General features: G+C 43.8%; 1 protein-coding gene across 1 annotated transcript in view; it reads left to right on the forward strand.

Moving 5' to 3' along the window:
* The first annotated feature begins 981 nt into the window (after positions 1-981).
* The window catches only part of EML1 (EMAP like 1), a 124,931-nt gene continuing 107,174 nt past the window's right edge, over positions 982-18,738 (forward strand). The window contains exon 1 of the mRNA XM_064659136.1: positions 982-1,176. Coding sequence (XP_064515206.1) covers positions 1,149-1,176 — 28 coding nt within the window. The 5' untranslated portion in view covers positions 982-1,148. The remainder of the gene's footprint in view (positions 1,177-18,738) is intronic.

An 18,738-nucleotide genomic window follows, 5' to 3' on the forward strand; every position in this document is an offset into this window, starting at 1 on the left:
CCCCCCCCCAGGGAGTGCCCTCCTTGCCTCCCTCTCCTCCCAGCCCTCCCTCAGGCTCTGGGTCTGAAACGGCAACATCTGTGAAGGGCTCAGGCACTAGAGGTCTGTGTCAGGCAAAGCCCCGACTGTTCCTGGCTGTTCCCAGGAGAAAAAGTGGCAGCAAACCACCCCCCCGGGTGCTGAGGCACCCACCGGCTCCCACACATCTCTCTGCCAAGCCTTGCCTGGCTCCAACACTGCCAGAGCCTGTGCTTGCACTTCATTAAGGTGGCTAATGAGCACACCAGTGTGCAGGGGTACTCTTTACTGACTGGACCACTCTGGGAATCTCATACCAAGCAAATCCCACATAAACATCTCCAAAGATTAAAAAAAAATAAGTTGTAGGAACAGCCACTAAAGTATCATTAAAGTGGCTTGTTTTAAGCAAGAAAAATCACACAGTCACAGAGAAATACGCTCTCACGATATTATTAGAAACCATGATACAGCCATTAGTAACAGTGTCACAGAAAAATTTCTCAGATATTACGATATAAACAAAAGATCTTTTTTTTTCCTTCCCCCTTAAAGAGATACACACAGGCTTCTGCCCCCCTTTCCAACAGTGAGGGTTTATACCCGGACCCTTACTTAATCTGCAGAACGAGCAGGTACAGAGCGAGATGTCAGAGCCTACCCCCCAGCCCACCACCTCCCCCCGCAGCCCCCCGGGAGGCAGGAGAGCCCTCCGGTGCGGCTCCCACCACCAGCCCCACCGCACAGCAATTAGCTCGGTTTTCCAGCGCAGATTTGCAGCTTAGCTCTTAAAAGCCGTTTCATAAATATTCGATGGCCTTTCCGACAGGGTAATGTGCCTCTGTGACATTAAAGAGGAAACTCTGCGAAGGGGAGGGATGACAACAAATTTATCCACCAATAGCACACTCTTTTGGCACAAAAGCACATTCTTATCTTTACATCCCATAATGAGAAGGCAGGGACGGGACTGTTGCTACAGCTCTCTGGGTGGGTAGATGTAGAGTGCAAGAGAAGGGTGGCTACAAACTGTTAGATATTTTTTCCCCCTTGCCTTTGCAAACAGAAGGACCGTGTTGCGGTCCTGCAGTGGTTTTCCTAAGCCCCCGGTGAGGAGGACTTCTCTCACGATGTCAGACTGCGAGGGACTGCCTGTGGGTAAGCGCCAGATTTATATTTACCCCAGTGTCCTGCCGACTAGTTCACATTCTCAGATTGCAAAGTCACACGCGAAGCTGCTTGCTTTTGAAGGGAGCCGGAGCCGCAGCAGGGAAAGGAGAAACTCCCTGAAACCACTGCAGACCCTGGTGCGGTGCCTTACGAGTCCGTGGTGGAGGGGTGGTGTGGCTGGTAATGCCTGGATTTTCTCTAAAGGCACAGAGGCTGGGTAGGAGGAAGGGCTCATTATTTCACACAGATGGTCTGAAGTGTCGGTGTCCGGAGAGATGATGGTATTGATGTGCGTATTCTCAAGCTCACTATGGAGAGTTTCTGGGGATGGGTCCTGCAGGACCAGGCGCTGTGTATGTATCCTGTTTGCTCCTTGATAAACCTTCCTGGACAGTAACGGACGCAGCAAGGGCAGATAAACGTAATGCAGAGGGGTTATTTGCTGAAAGGAAATAGAAATGTACCTTGTTTTCAAAATAAGTGCCTTACGTGTTTTGCCTATATCTGGGAAGATCCTTTACTAGCTCTCAGGGCTGTATATGTCAAACTTCACTGAGCAGAAGAGCACATCAGCAAGAAGCATATTTCTCAGCTGTTTTTTTTTTAAACTTCTATAGGAATTATGAACCCTCTGTAGACTGCCTGTACAAAAGGAAACTCTTGTCAAAATGCTAGCCTAATTGTCTGCCAAGGCATTTTACTGATAGAGGTGAACCATTGGAAACATATTTTTTTTTTTCTTTTGCCAAGGCAGGCATTTCTCTTTTCATATATGTATATATACACACATATACTGTGTAGCACTCAGATTTCACTCATCTGTGAAGGCTGTGTGTCAAAGATGAGGTTCTGGGCTAAAAAGTGGGGCTGGAGAAGGAGAAGGCTGCTGCAGTGTTTATCTTTTCTCCTCCTCTCTCTGCTTCCATTTTATGAAAAAAATAATCCCAAGTCCAAAGCTGCACACTCATAACCAGAGTGGAAAAACATAAATTATGTATATGGTGCAGAGTGAGCTGCACCATGCACAATTCCCTGTGCTGTTGCACAGAGGAGAGACGAAGATGAATATTTCCCACTTACCCTTCTCAAAGGGCTGATCTGTTAACCAGCAAAGTTTCCCTTCTCCAGGCTTTGATTTTAAGGGCCTGACCCCAGTTTGCTTATTAAGCACTCTGAGTTGAGGGTGGGATATTTCAGGGTGACAGTGACAGTATTTAGCTGGCATCTGATATCAATGATGAAACTGATACTGAGCCTGCACGGCATCTTGTGTGCAGAAGTTACTGATATCTCAATTACCTTTGCTGCTGAAAGGACCAAGGAGTTTTCCTCCAGAAAAGCATTCATGGCTGGATGCATGATTTGAGGGAAGGAAGCAGTTTGCTATGAACAGGAATGAAAAGTAAAGATGAAGTGATGTTTAGATGTGAATGTGATTAGAAACGTGCCAGCATACACAGAGGAAAAGTTTGTTTCTCTCTGTTCCTCTAATCATCCTCCCATGACACCCCAGCCAGAGCTGGCCCTGCCTCCAGCCCCGTTCCTGGGCAGCAGGACTCCCCCTGTCCCATGCCAGACACAACCAACCAGTCCCAATGCACACCTGCTGCATGGATCTTGCATATTACTCTGGTTCCTCTTTGCATAGATGTGTGGATGCAAATATGCATATACAAATATACACAAAACCAGCACTGGAGAGAGAAATGATGGTATTCCATCGCAGTTTTTAGGCAATCTTAGTGAACCAGTTGCTGACAGCTTGTTATTCATGTTATGTATTTTGACATAATTCTTTTCGTGGCTATTGCTCTTTGACTAGCTAGGTCAAAGTTTAAAACTTTAGCGGTAAAATCTGCATGAAAAGGGTTGCAAAAAATCATCATTGAACTTGCTAAAACACTGATTAGTGTCCATCAGTGCAGAAATACCCCTTTGCTGAACCCAATGAGCTTAATAAGGCTGGTGCTGTACTTTCAAAATCCTTGGTTTTGAATCCAGCCAGATAATATAGCTGCAAAAAAGTTGGTGCAGTGACAGGTATCATTAGCACTGCGATGTGGCTGGAATCCAGAGCCCTGCTTATAACACAAACTGTACAGCCGTATGCATGCGCCCGTGTGTACACATGCACGCAGATATAAATAAATTTAGCCAAAGCACAATATTAGTGTCAAGTCTATGTATTGCTTCAGTAACCTCTATGCCTCACAAACAACCTGGAGAACTGCACTTTGTAGTTACAGGAAATTAGTGCCAGAGTTTTTTAGGCTGCTTTCAGCCTACACAAGAATGCAGCAGGAACAGCTGCGTAATTGTTCCCTCGGACAAGCGACTTGGGGGGAATGGCTGAATGCAATCTTTGAATTAAAAACTGGATATGAACGGGTTGATACACCAATAATTTTTTAACAAGAGGCTTTTTTCAGTAAGAGTATCCTATTTCTATGCCGAAAATTGTTATGCAATTTTTCACAGTGAAAGCATTGGGTGTTTTTAAATTTCTGGTTTGTGTTTAATTCCATCATGGTTGCGCTCTTTCACTGATGTGGAATGGAAAATTAAACATTCGATGAAAACAAAGTTTTATTTTGTTGTTTGACTGTAGCGCAGAAGACACAAAGAAAGGATCTTGGATTGCAGAATGTGGATTGCGTGTAAGCAAGTGTACAGTCATTTTGGACTGAATTCATACCAAAAAAGGCTTTTGAAAGCATCGCTATCAAAATGATGTATTAGTGAGCAGAATTCTAAAATTTACACTATTAATTTCCCATTGTAACACAAGGAGATAAAGAAGAAAGAAAGATCAGTCACTTCAGGACAAATGCACTTCTATTTCTTCCTCATTAGTAATTATTGACATACTGATGCTATCCATTAGTGCCAGCTACATGGATTTCCTGTCACTCCTACATGCAGATAAAAGAAAAGCACATCAATTATTTAAGTGCTTCCTCTGTGTGTATTATTTTTCTCTTGTAAGGGGACATAGTTCAGTCTCTGAACAACTGAACAGCTTTTCATGCACCCAGCATTTTGATTAGGGATATATGAGTCATAATGGTTCTGGTTCTTAACAAAATCCTTTAGACTTCAGAAAAACCTCTGAAGTCATGCAAAGGTTCTTAAAGTGCCTCTTTCCTTATTTTCTCCTTTCAGCCACAGACTGAATAGCATGGGTAACTTTTTGTGGATAACATGACTGTTGCAATAACACAGGTTATTCACCTGTAACAGAAGGACACCAGGAGTCTCATACATATATACTTTCTCTATTATTTACTGTAGCAGTTTAAGAAGGGAAGAGACAGAATTGATGTGTCTTGTTCTGCAGCAGGTGGCATGAGACTCTAACTGAATTTCCTTAAATTTCCTCCCAAACTTTTGTTGGCCTTATTTCAATAGAGGAGGAAAAAAGACCATTCATCTGAAGTATGTTCCTGACCCTCTAGCTAAATACTTCCTTTCAAACCTAAAATTACACATTTCAAACATGTCTTTAAGACAGGCTGGAGCCAATTTGCTAAAATTAGTGTTTTCAGAATCAGGATATCCCAGAAACCTATGGAATTTAGACTTCCTGAAATTCAACACATATTCTGCAGCGTCATGGGGAGTCCATTTATCTCAGCCAGAGAGGCTGTTAGTGAGCAAGACCTCCAGCTCCCACGCGGAGCTGTTTCTAAACAGATGCTGGGAATAAAATATGGCACACGTACATTTCTGTAACAAAAACCCATGACTCAGCACATGCACAAGCAGTACTCCTGCCCAATAAAATTGCCCCACTTTCATGTATTCATTTTAGAATAGGACTATGCTTTAAATTAGTATTTCATCAGATTTGGTAAGAAATATCTATATTTTTGCAGATAACTCTATGTTTCCCATAGGCCTGGACCACCAGTTCTGTTTTGCAGACTAGACCTTAAATAAAAGGTCTTTACTTAGACACTAGTGTTGCCATGTGACACTTGTCCCAGTGAATATTACAGTTTGCAGGGGAAGATCCTAAGCAAAAGGCAACACCCTGAAATTACCTTGCAGAGTGGTTGTGCAGACTGCAGTTAGGGCTCTGGGATAAGTCGAGAAGTGGGAAGGTTTTTCCAGCGTATCAACCCAATTACTTGCCACAGAAAGCCAATAGTGTGTCATAGCATCTTGAGAGCAGTCTGCAGGATGAATGACGACTTCTGACTGCACCAAACCCACCAGCACTGGCTTGCATGCTCAGAGCTCCCCAAGAGCATCCCCCAGCTTGGGCAACATGAGCCCAGGGTGCTGGGCCTCCCATGCCTGCAGAGCCAGCTTTGCACAGTGAAGCACAAGCAATCTTGCAGTCACTACCTTTAGAAAGAAACAAAAAACCCCATATATTTGGGATAGAACAGGGTGAAGCCTGGAAGAAGAGTGTCTGTGAATGACTACTGCCCCAGCACTGTCACAGAAGCTGAGCAGCCTTGCTCAGGTCACTGGAGTTAGGTGCCACTGCAGATCGCCTGAAGTATGTCCAGAGATTTCATCTGAAGGTCTATGAGTACAGCTTTGCTCTTGGCTAACTTGCTACATGTTAGAGTCACTTAAAGATGTTCTGCAGCTGCAATGGACATGGCTGAGTCAAACATTTTAGAGAAGGAAGGTAAAAATGTCTGATAGTGTAAATCCTCAAGAAAGGAGCATTTCTGAGTGCCAGTATTTACCCTATTTAGAATCGTAGAATCATTTAGGTTGGAACAGATCCTTAAGATTATCAGATTCAACTATAAACTTAACACTACCTTTGTTAAGGTATAGGAGTCACCTCCAGGGGTGGTGACTCAGCCACTTCCCTGGGCAGCCAGTTTCATTGCTTGACAACCCTTTCAGTGAAGAATTTTTTTCTATTAGTGGATTGTGCTCCTCCTTCAGCCACTGATTGAACCGGACTCACTGTGAAAGACTTCATCTCTCTGCATGTGACTTCCCATAGGAGAGCATCCTATCCATGAAGCAGTGTCATCTGGTTTGGCTGAAATCCCAGGGAATTTCCTGCAGCCCACGTGGCTCCCTCCTGCTCTCCTGCTCTCCCCTCTTTTCCCAAGAGCTCTCTGCTCACTTGGGCTGTCAGCCTGTCCTCAAGCATGGGGGAAGTGTGTCCAGGCAGTGCCTTGAACAGTGGAGACTGGGCATTCAGGAGGCGAACACCGATTAGGATGAAGTAATCATTATTATTTAGGGCTTTACAGAGTTTTTTGAACATGAAGATCAGGAAAGCCCACAAGGAAAAATGAATGACCCTGGTGCCCCAGAACAAACCCAGAAGCAGATGTATGGTGACAAACAAACCCCATGGAGATACCAGGTTGGGAGCCTGCCAGATACACGCCTGGAAAGCCCTCTCTGCCCATGCACCATTTTAAGATATCCCATGAGCCAAAATATTCAGCCAACAGTTCATAATGGGTTAAAATTGCCTGGGTACAGCCTTCACCTGCTTCACAGGCTGAGCCTTGGTTAAAGGGCTTCCTGCTGAGGAGGGATTGCCACCTTCAAACAGGGCTTTCAAAGCCAATGGGGCTGCATGGCCCGACCATAGTCTCTTACCTTTCACCTTCTCAGATCTTTTATTGGGGAAAAAGGGCTTTTCCACTTGGAAGAAATCTGAGGCCTCCCCAATCCACTCAGCAGTTGCTTCAGTGCTGGAAAAGGGACAGAAATGGTAGAGAGCTGAAGGGCATGGAGCAACTCCCCATTTACACTTGGGTAAAATGCCATGGATGGCAAAGCTGGTTCTTTGTCATCAAAAGCAAAGATGAAAGAAGTTGCTTTCTGTTGCAGCCAGGCTCGTTTGTAACAAGGGTTTAGCCTACCTTAAGCAAACTTAGTGTACCTGTAACTGTGTAGTACAACCCCCTCCACTACTCACAAAGTTATTTCTTTCAACTGTGTTAAAAATTTGCAACCTCTGGAATTCAGAAAAAGGCAAACTCTTCTGCCAGCTCCATTTTCCTCCTCTGACATAGATGCCCTGCCCCTAGGGCTTGGCATCTATGGTTTGGTGGGAGCTGATGGTATTCCAGGGGAGTCCTGGGCATAAGCACAGGGTTAGGCTTCATCTCCAGCCTCTGCAATTAAAGCAGCAGGTGAGGTTTCCTTCTGTGGACTGCACTACCTGGCTGGCAGGCAGGGGCTAGGCCTCCTCACTGTGTTTCTGAAGCAGAATGTGAGTATGTGTGCTATGTGCTACGGAGGCTCCAAGTGAGGGTATCTGAGCTAGCAGAGACATCAACACTCTTTTCAAAAGTCTACATTTGCAGGAATGTGTTGAAGTCACATCTGGGAATATAGCACAGGATCTCTTTCCTTTTTTTTTTTTTTTTTGGTTTGGTTGGTTGGTTTGTTGCTGTTTGTTTTTCTTTGAGGAGGAGAGATCTTTCAGGCTGAAGGAGGAGAGCTTTTTCAGGCAGGTAGCAGAGACAGTTGAAGTTAGCATGAATGTTTGCAGCTGGGATGCTGGTTAAGGATCTAGTTAAGGAAATACAGAAGATGCTACGTATTTCTCAAGTGCTCCTCCCCTCCTCCCCCCTCCATCCTCTGATGGGAGGATTTTCCTTATCTGCAGAAAGAAATATTTGGAAGCTGTAGTTTGTCCCAGAGTCTGTAAGCAAGAGCACTTGCACAGGCTGTACAGCACATTTCTGAACACTTATTCCACGATATTTACAGTAACTTAAGGCATGCAAAAAACAACCAAAGTGTTTTTTCTCCCATTTTCTTCCATCCCTTGTAACATCTGCAGCATTTCCAACATATTCTGTGTTCAGCCATCAGCATTTAGAAGCCATAATTGCATTTAACAATGTCTGGAGCCCTCTCTTGCTGCAGACCTGTTTTACAGGCAGTAATTTAGAGGGTGGGGCCACCTTCCCTTCCTTTGCCATTCAGACTGCAAACTAAATGCCCAGTTTGCCCTCCCAAAAACCTGGTGAGTGCCCAGTCTCTCATCTTCATATTCAGCATTTCAGCTGGTTCTCTGTCCCTGTTATTTCTTTCCTTATAGTCTGTGATCAGCTCCCTCACCACACACTAATTGTTTGCACAGTTAAATTCGTAACATTCAGGATTACCTTAGATCTCAAGCCTCCTCTAAAACTCACATAAAAGACTGGCAAATCCTCCAAATGCTTTCTTCCTTGTGGGAAAGAAAATACGGGGCACAGGAATGGGCTCCTGACAAGCTCCAAGTGCTGGTCATGGACATGTTAATAGTGCCCAGTATCAGTTCCCCGAAGGAGTCCTGGGTTTCATGGAGCAGCTGAAGTCACAGTTGAGTCAGTGGGGCACATGGGGACTGGTAAGAGCTGCTCTTTGGTTCTGCACACAGTCTGTCAATCACAGAAATTGCTTTTGGAAAAAAAAAGGCTCTCTCTGCACACTCTCGATCAGATGACTCCAAACTTGGCTCAGTAAACTGACTGTGGCCCTTGAGAAGTCACAACAAATTCCAAGAATGCTTTGGGAAGTACAGTGTTGTTTCCATCACAGATAACAGGGAGCATTTCAGAGAGGTGCCAATGGCTTCTTCATCTCAGGAAGCTCCTCCACACTGTCCAGGCAGGAACCCCCAACACCCCATCACTTCTCTCAGCATCATTTGCATGGCTCAAGTTTCCACATTTAGGTGCTTCTTGGGAGAGCACACACTTTTACCCACACCAGGTAGCATGAGGGCATGAAATTAAGAGTTTGGAGAGATGTTTGAAAGGTTTAGGTTCAAAATCCCCTCATTCAAACTTGAATTTCATGTGGTTGTCACCTATTTTGCAGGTAAATATACATGTGCACACTAAGCCTTTGTGATGTGCTCTTTGTGGAACTGCAGGATATGATCTGGCTTTGCCAGCACCCCTCAATCACACAGTGCACTCAGAACACTTCCCAGTAACTAACATAGTTACTGTGAATATGGTAAAATCCTTACTGGTGAACCAGTCGTGAGAGGGGAACCCCTGGCCTGTTGGCTGGGGCACGTTTGTGTGAGTAGCAGCTCTCCTAGTTCAGTTGGATGGGCATGGTCTCTCCTGCTTCTCCACAGAAGCTCTGATGAGAGAATGACCCTGCACTCCAGAAGCTCCATATGTTGTGCAAATGTGTCAAACCCCAGCTGACAGCCCAAACTCAGGCAAGGGGTCTCCAGCCTGAACCCTGAAGGGTTGGGTGAAAACTCCTGTAGGCAGAGAACTTGTCTGAAGAGGAAGTAAAAGCATGCAAAAACTGTCCTGTGTGCAATATCTGAACACCTGAGTAATTTTCCACAGAAATTCAAAAATCTAAAAGGTGACAGCAAGCTGAGGGCCTCAGGTTGTGCTTAATCATAGAACAGGAAATATGAAGGACCTGACTTCAGGTTAAACTTAAAATTCGGACATCTCCCACTTTCTTGGGGAAGGAGGGACTTTGGGAGTGTGATCTAGACCCCTTGGAATCAAGAGGAGCTTTTCCATTCAGTCCAATGAATTTGGATCACAACTCTTAAAAATCTCAGAAATATCTTTATTCCCCTGACCCATAGGTCAGCTCGGTTGGGTGGGTCAGCTCAGTTCTCGTTAGACTGGCAGCCTGAGCCCTCTGCTGTGTGTCTGGGGAGGTTTATTGGAAGAGGCCCCACCAGGAAGCACTGTTGTGGTGCGTGGGAAGCACTGGGCAGTTAGTCATACTTTGTCCCAGCATGATTGCTCAGAGAAACATATTTATATTTGCACTGAACTAAAACTTAATGAATGTTTCGTATTTCCTTTGCTGAAACATTGCTAGATATGACTCAGCAATAAGTCACACACAGAGCCCTGTGTGTGGTGTTATTCAGAGTTTATATGTGAGGGACTGAGGCACAGCAAGATTAAGCCAAAATTAGTTCCCACTGCTGTGGGTGTGTAATCAGAGGTGCCAAAGAGCTCTTCTTTCAGAGTACCCAGCACAGCACTGTATTTCAAATATTCAAACTTCATTGGCAGCTGAGAGCACTGGGCATGTCTATAAGTCAGATCTGTGGTCTCTGGTCCAATATGAGGAGATAGGGATTGTGCCACCAGTGACCACTTGGGAAAAACTTGATTTCTACAGTTGCTGTGTGTACCAACCCTTCAAGACCTGCTGTGCAGCTGAGACACACATGCAATCCAGTTCCCAGTAGAACTTTTCAAGCTAACTTTACCTGAAATTGCCCTTGATCTTCCTGGAATGGCATTCTTTACCATGTTCAGTGTTTCCAGTGGGTGAAGCTGTGATGTTATGATAAACAGCGTATTGGAAACACATATGTCATAAAATGCAAAATACTCTGACACTTCTTAACAAGAGGTCTAGCAATAAGTATACTTGTTATAATAATAACTTGATACTTCACCAATTGTTCGGAGATGCTCTGCAGCGTTGATAGCCTTACACACAAGCACCTCTGATAGAGGCTGCTTGTCTCTGGGACATCCTGTTGCTACAAGAGTCAGTGGGCCTTCTGACACTCATCTGACTTAGGCATGAGATCTCAATCCCTTTGTGCTGCAGGCATATGGACCACATGTGTAAAGGATTTTGAGAAGGAAACTACTATTTCCTGCATCTATCATAAATTCCAAATGGTATATTCAGGCATAACAGACAGCGCATCAATGAAATGGAAGCAATTTCTCTGGAAAATCTCACCTAAACTGTTTGATTCATCTTAGTGCTGCCAACTCTTTGATGTTTATCATGAACCTCATAAGATTTTATTTTTTTTTACAAAGCCAGCTTTCTTGGGTCATGGGTTTTTAATGATTGTCAAGATGCCTAGGCACTGCCTATCTTCCCCCAGCCAGCAGCATATGGGTCTTGTTATGACACTGAAGAGTGAGGATTTTTTTTCAAAGATGTTTTGGTCAGGTATTTAAACATCTAAGGCTTAGGGAGAAGCATCATGTGGGAAAGTGAAAAGAATGTGTAGTGTCTGGAAGAGATATGGCAGGCTGAGGAACACAGTTCCCACACGTGTAGGATGGAGAATAATATTTCTCTAACAAAAACCGTCTTTTTAAACACCAACCACATTTCTGTATGTTTTCATTTTGAGTCATTTAATGAAAAAATTGGAAAACTCCAGGGAAAGCATTCAATCTGCTCACAGTTTTTCACAGGAGGAGTGTTTGTTTTCTCAGCAAACTTCTCTCCTAGAATTATTTGGTTTCTTCAGATCTTTGGGGAGCATCCTGGCACATAAATTAGCTGAAGGGTCTTTTTTCTGTCCTTTACTACTCCCTGCCTACTCTGACGTCCTATAAAGTGGGGGGAGTAAGAAGACAGCTCTTCACTCTTCTCCTAGTGTACCGGAAGGAGACTGTGACTGAAAAGTGACTGGATGCCACATTTTTGTCGAGGCATAGTGAGTCTCACTGCCTACTGTAGGACCCTCACTGGTCCTACAGTACAGGGTTCAGCACCATCTTGAGATCTGGGGATAAAGAGAGATTATCAGACCCTGAGCAAGAGCATCTCCCTGCTTCATGCTGCCACTGGAAGTTCAGCAGGACAAAGGCAGTTCCAGGAGCAGCACATGTGCTCCTGTGCCACACGTCACTCGTTCCTGAGGCCAGGTGTCCCTGCAGGGGAAAGGAGGCAGAGGAGCACCCCAACGTGCTCCAGGGCTATGAGACAAAGTTAGCCAGGAGCTGAACATCTCCACTATGTCCAAGGGGGAGATACAGGCTTAGAAAATACTCAGTTTCACTAAATTAATTTTACTTTCTCCCACAGAAATGTGCCTCCAAGTTGAGCATTTGCGTTTGCTTCCTTTTCCTAATGAAATTCAGCAGCTGGGTTATCCTAGATAATGGTGCCAAATCTTTAAAGATTTCCTTGTTCCAAGGTGATTGCTCAATTGACAATCTGCCTTGTTAATTAAGCTGCCTTGAGGGACAGAGGAGAACTGGAGGCAGCTGGGTGCTTTAATGAGTCAACGCAAAGAGCAAGACAAGGCCGTAGCGTGAGTGAGACAAGGTTGTAGTGTGAGTCCATCCCAGCATGGCCCCAAGCCTGCCTGAACATCTGGTCTTTGCCACCTGGAGTGCCTGCGTTCTTGGGAATTAACCCAAATGGAGCTGTTTGTAGCGAAGAGGCAGCACAGGGAGGTCAAATTTATTTTCCACTACTTGACACAGGGCCTTACCTCAGGCCAGCCTGCTCACAAATCAGAGTCCTGGAGAATGCCCAGGAGTGAATGCAGCTTGGCAGCCACCCTCCAGCGCATCTTCTCCAGGCTTGATCTTGTTCTCCTGTACAAAGTCACTCATTACTTGCAATGAGTTCCAGAACTCTCCTCTCAATAGTTCATAGCATCTGATGAGCCCACATACTCAAATTTCTCTCTATGTTGATCCAACACTAAATATCTATAAAAGGTGTGAAAAATCAGCAGGAATGAGCCCTGACTACAGTCAGAGATAGCCCTAGGCTTCTGCCCAGAGCTGGTTAACTTCATTTCAGTAAAAGGTTATTAGATCCCTGTTTCTCCTTCCACTATTTCCCAAAAACCACTTAGCAGAACTGAGTTATCTTCCTTGTCAAAATTCTCTGGCTACTGATGATGCTTGGCTGCCTTCTCTGTACTTTCAAGGCCTTATGCTAAATTTAGACAAGGAGGAGATGCTTCTCCTCTGGGCCTTCATTTTGTGGGTTACTCGTTGACTGCTGTGGGCACAATGTGAGCTAAAAATACCATTTGCTGCACAGCCAAGTGAGTTTAGTCTAGAAAGACTAATTTTTTCTTGCTACCTACTAGAGCTTCACATGCCCTTCATGTGAAGGGCATATGCCCTCTGCCCTGAAGGACGCTGCTCTGAGTTTCCAAAGATTTGGGATCACCTCTTCCTTTCTTGCATGTTACCTAAGGCAAACACTTAAATATTTTCTCTCTTCAACTGTGTATGTGGTTCTCAAGAGAGCCTAAATAAGTGATGTCTCTGCCGCAGTGCGGTTCTCCCTGGAGACACTCAGTCTGAGACCTCTCTGGCCTTTTCTCAGTTCTTCAAGTCCTGCCCATCTGCTGCTGCCTTCCCTGTTCTGCCCACCAGCAAGTCTTGGGAAAATACCTTGATTTTATCCAGAGATGAAATAGGAAGCATCAAAATACCAATTATAAGAATTTATGAGAGTAAAGTTTTTACATCCAAATACCCATGAAGTAGAAATGCCAAGTAATTTTCTGCTTGCAGTAATTTTTTTGTGTTTATTAGGGGAAAACATCTTCTACTATTTCCACATCTTTAAAAAAGGTGGATTTCTCCAATTCTTATGTGATATTTGTGGAATTCTACCAAGCATGACACAAACTACAGTAGTGAAATATGAGCCACTTGCCCATGCCACTGAAATCTCAGAAGGGAATTACAGTCTTTAGCAGGGTTCATTCGAGGTATACTACTTAAGGTAATAGGGCTGGACAATCTCATTAAGATTTATTTCCACCCCATTTAAACATGGGTTCAAAAGTACAGCTGGAGCTGTATTGGTTTTATCTTTGGCTTACGGAAGAGATTGGAAAAAGAAGTAAACAGAAAACATACTCAATTGCTCCACCGGCTGGGCCGGGAGACTGCATGTATAGCTGACACAGGCTTATTACATTGCATAGGCTTTTTTTTTTTTTTTTTTTCCCTCTCAGTGAATTTAGGAGATATTGCATCATTCCAGGAGGGAGAGGATAGCACAAAACAATTGCCTCTGCTCTTCCCTAATGGTAGTTCAACATGTTCACTGGATTTGTTCCAGTCCTGAATTTGTCCATACTCATTTGGGAAATGTATGGGTTAGGAAAAATACGTTTTCAAACATTTCAGCTTGTGTTGCAGATTCCCTGAGTAGTCTGAAATGTTTACAAAGCTCTCAGCACATGGGGCTTGTCCTCCTGCAGATAATGCTATGTGACAACAGTAATCCTTCTATCACACTCTAAGTGCTTGTTCTTGCTTCCGTTGAAGCCATCCAGACTGTGGGTTATTTGGAAGCATTTCTTTTCTCTTTTTCAGCATAAAAGAAGCAGAGTATATTTCCACCTGGGAGAGGAGAATTTACTAGATAGCAAATGCAGAAGCCCACTGTTATTTGCTGCAGTGTCTTTCTAGTAAATGTGGATAGATACACCCAGATTCTTCCAATGCTAGAGGCCGGCCGCTCCTACCAGAACATGGTGATCGTGGCCTGAAGCCCAGGGACTTTTGGGATCAGACATCTGTAATCCACAGGCAAAGCCCAAGCTGCCAGCACAGTCCAGCTCTTCTTGGAGCAGGCAGCATCCTTGGGCTCATCCTGGTGAAAAGGTGGACTGCAGGACTGCAGGGTCAGCACCAAGGGGAGCCTTCAGCAGGCAGATGATGTGAACAGCAGAGGACGTGACCTCAGCTATGTGCCACATACCCGAGCCCTTCAGTTTGTGAGTGGATTTTCTTGTTCAAACATTGTACTCTCACTCTTCTCAGATTTGGACCATCCTTTGTGGTTTACCCAAACCCAGAGTAAATGAGTACATCCAGAGGCCTCTAGAGATACCAAGGCAGGGAAAGGCATTTGGCTCTCTCCGACACTTTCTGTGAGAGATGTGGCTGAGAAGTAGATCCAGCATTGCTATTCTCCAAGTTTGATTTCCTTGGCACTTGTTTGATGCATAGAAATGTACAATCAACACTGCAATGTAGGAGAGGACTAAAATCTGCATGTTTGGAAGAAAAATAAAGAATTGAATAGACAGAAAAATGGAGTCGGCAGTTCTAGGAACCCATCACCATAGTATCAAGCCACTATTTACAAAACTTCTTTGTGAAGTAGTTTCCACAGGCTCTTTCCTTCAGTTTCAGTTAAACTCAACACAGTCACTGCTCTGGATTTAAACTCTGCTCTGAAAGGCCTGTAATCTAAACATGGAAACATTTAAGTCATGCTCTAAAAGAAGAAAATGAAGCTGCACGGTGTGATCCAGTGGCATGTGAGGACCCCTGGGCTGGGTCTGATGGAGCTGCAACAGCCCCATTAACACCCAGGAAAAAACCTCCTGCAAGCCCCAGAGCTGCTGTCCTGGGGTGAAACCCCTCATTCTTGCCCCAGAGCTCCTGTCTCAGGGCAACAACCCTCATGCAAGCCCCAGAGCTGCTGACTTGGAGCCTGAAGCTGGGCCAAAGCTCACACGAGCTGCCCAGGCAGTCTGGTGAGCCAGGACACAGCATGGCCCCTCTGCATCTCTGCAGCTGCATCTCCAGCACTGCCTGGCACATCCATGCACTGTCCTCTCTGGTGTGATCCAGGTGTGCTCCTGCCTGAGAGCAGCAGAAAAAAGCCCCATCTGTTTTCAGTGGCCGAGTTGGGTGAAATACCGTTCAGATTCTGATGCGAAGAGGGGGAAAATTAATAGGGTAGTCAGACTTCATTCTGTTTTAATCTGAAATTATTAAGGACATATATATTTTTGAACACAGTGTTTAACCTGACAGCATCCCATTAAAAAGCTTTATATAAGCTCATTAGGAGCTTCTGTGCAGTATCATATTTATTGCAATTAGCAAATATTAGTGGCCCAGCTGAACTGCAAGATATTTTTTCTGTCCTGCTCCCCTTTTATTCCTCCATCTCCTGCCTGCCATAACATAAGCATAGCCTAGATTAGATCCTTTCACACATCAACCTTTCTATCTGACAAATCCCAAAGAAAGAGAAACAAAAAAAGGAAAAGGAATAGAAAATTAACCATTAGGAGCTTCTGAGAACTTAAAAGAGCCTCCTAGATTAGGTCCCTTACCAGTGTCAAGGCTATAACAGTGCCAGTGGCATTAGTGGCACTAAGTTACTTAATTTCAATATGATTCAGAATCATTTGTATCTATCAGCTTATTCAGAGTAAATCCTCATCCTCCCAGTTCTTTTGTTTGCCATCTCTTGACAAGCTGTGTTGCATATAAATGAGCTCAAAAGACATGAGAAGGACGGATATATTTTCATTTGTAATGAAGTTCATGCACACAAATGCTACTATTGAAATACTAGTAATGAATAGTATTAATAGTTAATGAATTCAATCCTTATTTGGGTTTTATTTTGTGTTTTTTGTGCCCCTACTCAGACATAAAGCATGCAAAATGAAAGGAAGGTTTCCCTGAATAAGGGCAGAGGCCAATTTTTATAGATACTTAGACCCTGCTCCAGTCAGTGGCAAAGAGTGGCCCAGCTGGCCTCTGTTCCAACCATGATCTCACAGGATGGCTGGAATTTAGGCTCCAAGGTCTTTCGTGGTTTACAAGTGAATCACTGGCTGTTAAGCCATTTAAAGCCCACAGAGATTTGAGGATCTAGGGAGGCACAAAGGTTTGGGTACCTGAGTCTCAGATTCTACCATGAGTGCTGGAACTTTGATACAGTGCTAGTTCAGACCCTTCAGCCCAACTTGCCTCTTCTGTGTGTACACACAAACACCTGAGTTTTGACACTGATGAGCAGATAAGCACTGGTGCTTGTACTTCAGCCTCTTGAGAGGATTCAATCCTCTGTCAGAGGGCATCCTAACTGACTGGGCTGGGATGTTGTGAACAGATCGTGTGGAGAAGCATTTAGAAAGGAAGGACTGCTGGTCCCCTGTCAAGCTCCAGCCCTACTTGGCTGGCCTGCAGCACTGGATGATAATGCTCCTTCTGCCCAGCTGTTGCCCTTTCCTCCTAATGCTCTCCAGTGGGACAGCCTGCTACTTCACCGCCTGGAAATTAATCCCAGAGTGTCTCTTGCAGGAGATGTACTCCAAGTGCTCATCACTGAATAAGCACGAACCCCTGAAGGCCATTGAGCAGCGCTATGTGTCATTGCTACGCGTAGAAATTATCACTTGCAGGATGTCTGGAGGTAGTTTGCAGTCCTGTCTGGAAATATTTACTCTGAGTCTCTCTCATTCCTCATACTTCCATTGATTTCAGGGAGCTGTCAGGACTGAACTTATGTTCCTAAAATCTCAAGGTCTCATCTATTATTTTCTTTTAAGTTTTTTGATCCAAACATGCACCAACTGACAAGTGTATCTTTGTCCTGTTGTGTCTTGTACAAATGTAATCTTTATGGCATGTACTGCTTGAACTGAAAAATATCACTGATACCTACTTCCATCTCCTTTCCAGGAACGGATTTAGGACACAGTCTTGAGATTAATGCCTTGGCTGATAGTGAGGAGCATTAAGAGTGGGACCAAGATAGGCTGAGATTACATAAAAAGAGAAACACTAGCTGCAAAATCCACTACAGAAGAGAGCAGAATATCTCATGGATTCATTTATCAGCATTTCAAAGCTGGTCCATTGGAGATGGAGTCAGCTACAATACTACAAACTGGAGTCTGTATTCCAGTTGTTTGCTGTGATCTTACACTAGTTGGTTCATAGAAAATTTAAAAAGACGGATAAATATTGTCTATAAGCCCTGTTGCCAAAGAAAATGTAAGAGGTATTATTTTCAGCTGCTTACTCATTCAGAGGGAGCCACAACACTTGAGTCTTGCTGTGCTTTTTGGCTGCTGGGAACCAGCAGCTTTTCACTTTGAGTGTGGAACTGTGCATGCCCCAACTCTTGAGGGAAAACAGGGATAAATCACAACTTTGCCATTTTACCCCCTTTTAACATGATATGTGTGCTCTAAGCATGTGCAGTATGGATCATAACCATGCTGTTGGAAGGGGAAGTGTTTGGGGAAACTTTTACAAATGGGAAGACAAATATGCTGATATCTCTCATGCTCCAATAAGGACATGTAGTATTATGTGCAGCTTAAAGAAATCACTGCCTTCATCGGTGGTAACAATGTTTTCTAACAAAGACAGATTGTGTCTACAGGGAAAAATGAAAGAGATGACTGCCAAACAACACCAGTGAATGTACTGAGAAAGTATTATTTAGTTTTAAAAAAAAAGTGCATAAAAATCTGTTTATGTGGCTTGTCTAAACTGAAGAGACTAAATAGTTAGTAACTAAGATTCCTTCTAATCCAAACAATTCTATGGTTCTATGAACTAAGTATCACTGCCCAAAGGATTCATCTATTATTCCCCAGTTTATCCTACTGCAACTTAAATACCTCAGCAAAAGTTAAAACCAGCTATATTTTATTAGTTACCAGCAAATCCCCCCAACAATGCCAAACTTAGAAAGAAAGAGAGAAAGAGAGAAAGAGAGAAAGAAAGAGAGAAAGAAAGAGAGAAAGAAAGAGAGAAAGAAAGAAAGAGAGAAAGAAAGAAAGAAAGAAAGAAAGAAAGAAAGAAAGAAAGAAAGAAAGAAAGAAAGAAAGAAAGAAAGAAAGAAAGAAAGAAAGAGAGAAAGAGAGAAAGAAAGAAAGAGAGAAAGAAAGAAAGAGAGAAAGAAAGAGAGAAAGAAAGAGAGAAAGAAAGAAAGAAAGAAAGAAAGAAAGAAAGAAAGAAAGAAAGAAAGAAAGAAAGAAAGAAAGAAAGAGAGAAAGAGAGAAAGAAAGAAAGAGAGAAAGAAAGAAAGAGAGAAAGAAAGAAAGAGAGAAAGAAAGAG

The sequence above is a fragment of the Pseudopipra pipra genome, chromosome 6 (assembly GCF_036250125.1).
Source record: "Pseudopipra pipra isolate bDixPip1 chromosome 6, bDixPip1.hap1, whole genome shotgun sequence".
NCBI classification, from domain to species: Eukaryota; Metazoa; Chordata; class Aves; order Passeriformes; family Pipridae; genus Pseudopipra; species Pseudopipra pipra.